The sequence below is a fragment of the Balaenoptera ricei genome, chromosome 6 (assembly GCF_028023285.1).
Source record: "Balaenoptera ricei isolate mBalRic1 chromosome 6, mBalRic1.hap2, whole genome shotgun sequence".
In the NCBI taxonomy this organism is placed as follows: Eukaryota; Metazoa; Chordata; class Mammalia; order Artiodactyla; family Balaenopteridae; genus Balaenoptera; species Balaenoptera ricei.
The window spans coordinates 15,311,432-15,319,658 of record NC_082644.1 but is presented as its reverse complement, the minus strand read 5'-3'; the positions used below and the strand labels follow the sequence as shown (position 1 = coordinate 15,319,658).

General features: G+C 56.1%; 1 protein-coding gene across 1 annotated transcript in view; it reads left to right on the top strand.

The window, feature by feature from the left end:
• The first annotated feature begins 328 nt into the window (after positions 1-328).
• The window catches only part of SLC25A37 (solute carrier family 25 member 37), a 43,023-nt gene continuing 35,124 nt past the window's right edge, over positions 329-8,227 (top strand). The window contains exon 1 of the mRNA XM_059926864.1: positions 329-653. Within this exon, the coding sequence (XP_059782847.1) occupies positions 441-653 (213 nt within the window). The 5' untranslated portion in view covers positions 329-440. The remainder of the gene's footprint in view (positions 654-8,227) is intronic.

Here is an 8,227-nt window from a genome sequence, read left to right as displayed (position 1 = left end):
TCTGGGGGCAGATTTTCCGCTGCTCCGAATCTCCCTCCAGCCTCAAGCATTGCCCAATCCCTACGGTCCGGCTGACCCTCCCCAGCGACTGCCCCCTGGTCTGCCCCAAACCAGGCAGCACCACCCCACCAGGAGGTAAGACAACTTCCCGGGACACCCCAACGTCTCCTTTCGCCCCCATCCGGTAGCTTGGAAATTTGCACTGGGCAGTGACGTCACACTGGGAGGCGGGTCCCCACTGTCCCGCACACCAATGGCGCGGCCGCGGCCGGCCTCTCCTTTCCCAGTGATTGGTGCCCCTCTGCTCCACCCCAGCCCGCCATGGCGTCAGGCGCCGCAGCACCCGGGAGGTGGTTCCCACTTTAAAGAAGTGAAGTTTTTCATCCCCTCCCCCTCCCCGCCCGCCTCCTGCAGCCTCCCGCGCCCAGCGGAGCCGGCGGATGGAGCTACGCTGCGGCGGCGTAGGGAGCCAGGCTGGAGGGCGCAGGATGGATGGGGACAGCCGAGATGGCGGCGGCGGCGGCTGCAAGGACGCCGGGTCGGAGGAATATGAGAACCTGCCGACCAGCGTCTCCTTATCCATCCACATGACAGCCGGAGCGATGGCCGGGATCCTGGAGCACTCGGTCATGTACCCGGTAGACTCAGTGAAGGTGAGGCGCGAGGGGACTTTAGGGACGGAGCGAGCGGAGAGGAGAGCGCGCGCGCGTGCGTTTGCATCCCGCGCAGGAGCAGCCTGGATGCAGCTCTCCGAAACCGCGCTCTCCTCGGGGCCGCGGCGCCCCGGGTCTCCTGGGTCTCACCGGGAGCTGGCGCGCGCAGCCGGGGCGCCGGGGAGCGCGCTGCGCAGCTCCTTCCGCTGTGCGCCTGGGCCCTGGGGGCACCCCCCGCGCCCACGAGGGTGCCCCAGCCGGCGCCCCGCTCCGCCGCTCCCGCCGAGTTCCCTGCCCGGGCTGCTGGCGGCGCTGCGGCCGGCGAGGAGGAGTGGCGAGCGCCGCTGGCCTCGGTGGTGGCGGCGGGGTTCCCGAGGGAGGCGTGCGGTGCAGCTTTGCACAGTCTTACCACAGTCTGGCCACGCGATCGGAGAGTTTGCGGTCCCGGGTCGTTGCGGCTCCCGCTGGCGCGCCCGGTGTCCGAGCCACGGCGAGTGGCGTCCGCCGGCCGGTGCCGGGTGGCCGAGGCTGCCCACACGTGCGCTGACCCCGAGGGACCCGCCGCCGGGAGCGCTAACCACGCTCGCGCCGAGGAACGTGTCCCTGGTCCGGCCGGCCCGGCCGCCCGCCCTCCGGCTGTCGAGCCGCTGAGAGGCAGTAAGACTTGCAATGACATTTGCCTTCTCATTTTGTTGCAGGGAGGCGGGCAGGCAGGGAGAGCGTGTGCTATACAGCCTTTCTTACGGTTTGTGTAATAGACGTTCAGTTGGCCCGGTACTTCCCGGGTAGTTTTAAATGCATTTCTGTAAGGAGGCAGCTTTAGCCAGGCAGATTTTGCCTGAGTTGCCCTCAGTCAGCTGGTTCAGGATACCGAATGGCTAGGGGATAGAGTGCTGAGAGCGAGTAATACTAGTATTGACACATTGCACTTTTGTGGGCAGAACTCATCTAAAGCATACAGCAACCCTGGGGATTAACAGATGAAGAAACCGTGGCATAGAGAGGTGAACAGTTTAGCCTGCCCGGGCTCATGAGCCACCTATATCCTCCGACTTCAGCCCCAGTGTGCTTTGGGAGATTTGGGGACCTCTCCGGGTGGCAGTTATCTTGGAAGGCAGGCCCAGCAGAGTTCCCCAGCTAGCATCTGTATCTTGTTGCTGATGCTGGCCCCACGTGAGTGGTGTGAAGGCCAGAATGTCTAATGCAGAGGGTTTTCCCTGCCCTGGGCAGCTCTCAGAGCTGGCAGTCAGTGGCTGGACAGACACGGGTCCAGAGAGGAGGCCATGGGCATTGGCTGTAAGGTGAGCCCAAGTCTTATATTGTGCTGCTGGGACTGAGCCATCACCCCTTCTGTCCCTCCGGCATCCCAGTGGGGAATTAAGGGAATGGTCTTTGCCTGCCAGGGTTACAGAGGCCACAGGGAGATCTTGTCTCTTAGGTTTTCGAAGCTGCTCCAGGAAAGACCCTGGACAGATACCAGGTGGCATTTGTATAGGAAAGAATCCCTCACATGTAATAAAATTCCCCATGTTTGAAGTTGTTGTCTCAGGTGCCTTGGACAGAGTGTGGGAAAGTTAGGAGCAGGGAGATGTTATTTGAGCAGGCACCAGACCCACTGGGTCGTGGAGATGAATGTCCCGTCAAGGACCTGTACCACTTCCGAGGCCCTTGGCCTCTGCTGTGAGTTTGGTTCAGGGCATCATTTTAGCTTATCTTTAGGATTAGGAACAGTCAGTCATGCCTTTTGAGCTCCCTGTGACACTCTGAAGAGGCATTAATCTCACGTGTTTAAATTTTGTGATCTGTGTTTAGTTTCCTCCCTGCCCCTCCTGCCCTGTGGATGCTGGTCTGTTTTTTTTAAAATTTATTTATTTATTTAATTTTATTTTTGACTGTGTTGGGTCTTCGTTTCTGTGTGAGGGCCTTCTCTAGTTGCGGCAAGTGGGGGCCACTCTTCATCACGGTGCGCGGGCCTCTCACTATCGTGGCCTCTCTTGTTGCAGAGCACAAGCTCCAGATGCGCAGGCTCAGTAGTTGTGGCTCACGGGCCTAGCCGCTCCGTGGCATGTGGGATCCTCCCAGACTAGGGCTCGAACCCGTGTCCCCTGCATTGGCAGGCAGACTCTCAACCACTGCGCCACCAGGGAAGCCCAGTGCTGGTCTGTTTTGATCCATTTGTCACTGTGTACTTAGCGTTACTTTCCCTAGCGGTTTTCACCTGTGGCCAGGTTAACGTGGTGTGTATGGTCGAAGGAGCTGGTCTCACCGTCCTAGGCAAGTCATTCTATGGGGCTTGACTGTAAAATGAAGGCTTGGGTTAACCAACCAGGAAGGTTTTCTAGGTTCTGAGATTATAATTCTAGCTCTGAATAACAACCCTTAGGGGTTCTTCTGGTTTTGAGCATGCAGGTTTGGCTTTAAAGCCCCTCTTGTTTTTTGGCTACAACTTTCTTGGATTACTCTTTTCATTTTGCAGCAGGGATAAAAGGCACAGAGTTAAGTGGTATGAGCCCCTCTGTGTGACCCCAGTGAGGCCGCGGCAGAGTGCCAACGTGTGCCAAGACCAGCATGGTTGTCTGTGTCCAACATGAGATATGCTTCAGTCATGGAAATGCTCTACTTGGGGAGACCTTCACTGTGTTCTTCTTAAATATTTGGGAAGATGAAGACTGTGAGTAATTGAATCAGGAGCCCTGGGCTGGGGTTCAAGCCCGGCCCCTAACTTGTTTCATGCCTTAGGCACTGTTCTGTGCCTTAGTTTTGTCACTAGTAAAACGGAGGCTGTGGACCAGTTCAGTATTTCCCATTTTTAACCTGTCCCCCTTTCTACGAACACAGAACACTTACTTTCTTGAAATTTCAAATAATTATTATACCTGAAGCCAAATCAGTGTAAATTGTATCTTGAAAGGGAAAAAAAAAAGTTTTCTTTGATTTTATAAGGCACACAGCTTTAACCTGTTCTTGTAAAGTTCACTGAGAGTGTTGGATGGGCCTGCTTTTTCCAGTTTTTCTCTCCTAGATAGTGTGAACCATGGTGCTCAGGGATGGTCACTTTCATTTCTGAGCCCAGCGAGCTGTTAGGTTGGGTCATTAAGTGCAGATGGTCAGCCTTGCTAATGCTTCCCATTGTAACATTACATATATTTCCCCATGAAGTCCCATCCCCCCAACAATGTCACCTTAATGATCTGCATTTTTCAAACTGGGTGGTGACCCATTAGTGGGAGCAACATTTTTTTAAAATTAATTAATTAATTAATTCTTGGCTGCGTTGGGTCTTCGTTGCTGCGCACAGGCTTTCTCTAGTTGCGGTGAGCGGGGGATACTCTTCGTTGTGGTGCGCGGGCTTCTCATTGCGGTGGCTTCTCTTGTTGCGGAGCACGGGCTCTAGGCGTGCGGGCTTCAGTCGTTGCAGCACATGGGCTCAGTAGTTGTGGCTTGCGGGCTCTAGAGCGCAGGCTCAGTAGTTGTGGCGCACGGGCTTAGTTGCTCTGCAGCATGTGGGATCTTCGCGGACCAGGGCTCGAACCGGTGTCCCCTGCATTGGCAGGCGGATTCTTAACCACTGTGCCACCAGGGAAGTCCCAGGAGCAACATTTTTAAAAAGCCAGATTGGTGCGAGTACAAAGTACAGGCATGTGTGGCATGTGGTAAGGAGCAGGGTCGCTCCATGAAATTCTGCTTGGGTTGTGTGTGTGTGTGTTCCCTGAGTGGCTGTGTAAAGTGCACTTCTGGCTGGGGATTATGGGCAAAAACATCTGAAAAACACTGAACCTCATAATCACTAGTGCCTCTCGAGCTCCAGCAGTCAACAGCCTGTGATTATTAAGTGGGTATTTGGAAGACTTTCGGCAACTTTTCTCCTCTTTCCTGTGTCTTCCTCTGTTGCTTGTCCCCGCGCTGGTGGCATATGAGTACTCACTCATCCATAAAGGGCCAGGCTGCTGGGACCCCGTAGTGGTCCCAGGGGAGGGAGCGAGGGGGCTCTGTAGGGCTCTCAGCAAAGGGCAGCCACGACTTGCTCCTTTCAACTGGGGCTTTGCAGCCCCTCTACCGTGAGCCTCGCCCTGGTGCTCCAGAGGGGCCAGTGGCGTGGTCGCCTAGACCAGCACTTGGGATGGATGTGAGAACCCCTGGTCGGGAGCGCTCAGGACTGTGGGGAGAATGCCAGGTGGGTGGAGGAGGAAATTCCAACCAGATTAGGCACACCGCTCGCAGACCATGCTGAGTCCTGCGGTGGCGGTGGCGAAAGCAGGGGCAGAAGGAAACAGGAAAGATTTGAAGCGAGGGAACTTCCGCTGACCCTTTCACAGCCCTTCTCTTGTTTTGCTTGTCAGGGAAACTCAGTCCTCAAGCTCTGCTGGGGGAAGCCCTCCTTCCCCGCCAGGGTGCAGCCGGATGGCAGGGCACTGACAGCCGGCCGAGTGGGTTAAGGCTCAGCCTTCTCTCTAGGAGCTGGTGGCTGCTGAGCCAGTTAGAAACCTCGCTTGGCCTTGGGGGTTTGTGTCGCTGGCCCTGCTGAGCTCTGCATTCCTCCACTTCTGGCTTTGCTCATCCTTCCTGGTCCCAGCAGCGCAAGCTGACTGCTAGGGTCCTCTGGGGAGCTGGGGGGCAGGGGGCGAAGGCAGCTGCCGGTGTCCCTCCCACCCACTCCAGTGCTTTCGAAACCAAGTACCTTCCAGTAGATGCCATTCTGCTTCGAAAGGGCGTGAAATCCCAAATTGCTTTCGTTCTTGCAACAAAATTATAGTGATCTTTCCTGTCTCCTAGAGATCCCGCCCCTCCCTTCTTTTCTGTCCTCCTTCAGCGGGAGGCGCTTTTCTAAGAGGTGGATTTCGGAGTGGCGTGGGGTCCAGCGAGGAGTCCTCTTGAACTTCTGTCGGGTTGTTTGTTTCATGAGCACCCAGGCCGTGTGCTGATGCCCAGGGCTGGGGTCTGCTGGAGGATCTCAGGCGGTCCCAGATCAGCACTTGGCCCCCATATGGCCACTTTCCTGCCGGCTGCTGGCCCCCTCTGCCCAGAAGTGGGGGAGGGTGAGGCTGGGGCAAAGGGCTTGGAGGGGAGCCCCTCGGATTATAGTGGGCGGCCAAGGCGGCCTCAGCTCTTTAACAGCGGGAGGCACTTGGGGCTAATTGGGGGGATTCAGTTACATTGTTTAAACCATACAGGGGTGTGCACATGGGGTAGGGGGTGTGCACATGGAACACGGGTGTGCACATGAAGTGGGGGGGGGGCGTGTCATGTGGAAGGGAGGGCATGGCTCTGTGGAGTAGGCCTTCCATAGTTTCCTGGTTTCCGCTGGGCACCTTTTAGCCATCTGTGGCCCTTCATTGAAGAGGGCTTTTGTCCCACCCCTCTTTGGGGCGGTGACCAATCTCGAGACTTGAGTCCCACTTTCCTTCTTTTACAGGCTTGGGTTCTGGACCCCTTCTGGCTTTCCCTGACCCACTGGATGAACTCGCTTGCTTGTGTTCAAGGAAGCCTTTGGTATTCCCTCTTGAACCCCAGAACTGGCTCTTTTCACATCTCCCCTGGTACCCAACCTTTCCATCTCAGAGAGTTTTCTTTTTGTTTTTAATTTTCATTGAGTTCTGCTTCTCCCAAAGCCTGCCCTCCCCTCCCGGCCTCCACCTGGAATGTTTGCTGCCGCCGTTTTTCATAGGAGGCTTGCATCCGATCACTGTCTCTTTAACTGCAAAGCTGCCCTCAAGCTCCTTCTGAGCTGCAGTTTCTCACCCTCAGAGAACTATCTTGGGGCAATTCAGATCCCAGTCTTGGACTTACCGGTTGGGCGGGACACTTAGCTTTTCTGAGGTCTAGTTTCCTTATCTGTGAAATGCAGACACAAATTTTCTTCCTGCTTTTTCTCACCTGAACCAACTTTCCATTGCTTCCTTCTTCCCTTGTTTTCCCGTCGGAACCCATGGAAGTTCCCTGTAACAGGCTCCCTTACATCTTCACTGAGCTTTCCTTCCTCCTGCCGGTGCTGATGGAAATCCAACTCTTCTCCTGAGACCCCCACTTCCCTGAAGCCTCTCAAGAAAAGATGGTTCCCATCGCCTCAAACCACATGCCTTGGGGCTGCTCCCCTCTCTCTGACTGTTAATCACCCACCTTATCAACTGCTCCTTCCCCTTTGAGGCTCCCGCCATCCACTTCCACCAGTGTCCATTCCTCTTCTCTCCCTGTCCCCACTCACCTCCTACTCTGCTGGGATGGCAGGATGGGTAGGGGCAGGGGCCCTTCGGCCAGACTGCATGGACCAGGGCCTGCTTCCCACTTGGGTGTGACCTGGGGCAAGTTTCTTCATTCACCCCTCTGCCCAGTTTCCCCACCTGTAAAAGAAAAAGACAAGATGGTACTGATGTCCCAGGCGGCTGTGAGGGTTAAGTCCTTACAGCACTTATCAGAGCCTGCTGTGTATGCGTGTCCTCTAGGTGTGACCTCTCAGCTTCATCGTGATCATCATCAATGACGCGATCCAGTCACTCTCCCTCGTGCTCTGGATGTTGGCGTCTGGCTCATAGACGGCTCCTCTACCCTGAATCCCATCATCGTCCTGAGACTGTCCCCTCTGGGCCACCACCCAACTAACACCCAAATCCCTCCATTCTTTACGTTGCTCAGGTCGAGGGACGTTACCTCCACGGGGCCTTGTCCTGACCCAGAGCCTTTCCGCCTCTGAAATCGTGCATTCAGACGTCTCATAGCCTGGCCACAGCTTTCTCATGGTCACACGGTGCTAGGGCTCCTGTCTCTTCTCTCTCTCCTCTCGGCGCATCCCTGGCTTCCTCAGCCCATCACTGCAGCCACTCCCGGGCCCGCAGTTTCTCTGCCTGTGGTTCTTCCAGCGCTGGCCTGCCCACACCTGATACCTAACAACCCACCAGCCACTGGGCAGCCGAGCCCTTCGGGAGAAACCCACACTGCTGCCCCGTGTGCCAGGCCTCTGGGGCCCCCAGCCTGTCCTTTCCCGTGTTCCGGTCAGTCTGCTTTTGTCCTCCTCAACAGCTGCTTCAGACCATCTTGCTTCTCAGACCCCCACCCCCCCACTTCTCTCAGCCTCAGTGTGGCATCTTGCTCCCTGATTATAGAGGAACCAGGACCCCAGTCAGACTCTCCTGTGACTGTCCTTCCAACTAGCCTGCCATCCCCCGCCCTTCCCTCCTCCTATCGTAAGGTAAGAGGGTCCTTCCTTCCTCTAAGGGGAATCAGCGGGGGGAGGGTGACGTGTAGGGACCACCCCATACACCTGGGTTTGAATCCTGGCTCTCCACCTGGGCCACCTTACTTGGCCTCTCTAAGCTCAGTTTCCTTCTCTGCAGAGTGTGGATGTGAATCCCAAGACCTACCTTATAGGGTTGTTGAAAGAATTAAGTGGGGTGACGTACGTGAAGCTCTTGCTGCAGTGCCTGGCACCTAAGTTCTCAATAAAGGTCATGGGGGTAGTTATTTTGGTCAGCTGTCTCATGGGTAACCCGGTTCCAGTATCCTTAGCACACCACCACCCACCCCCGCCCCACCATTGGTCCCTTCTCAGGAGCATTTCTACGTCCAGTCCGTACTTCTCC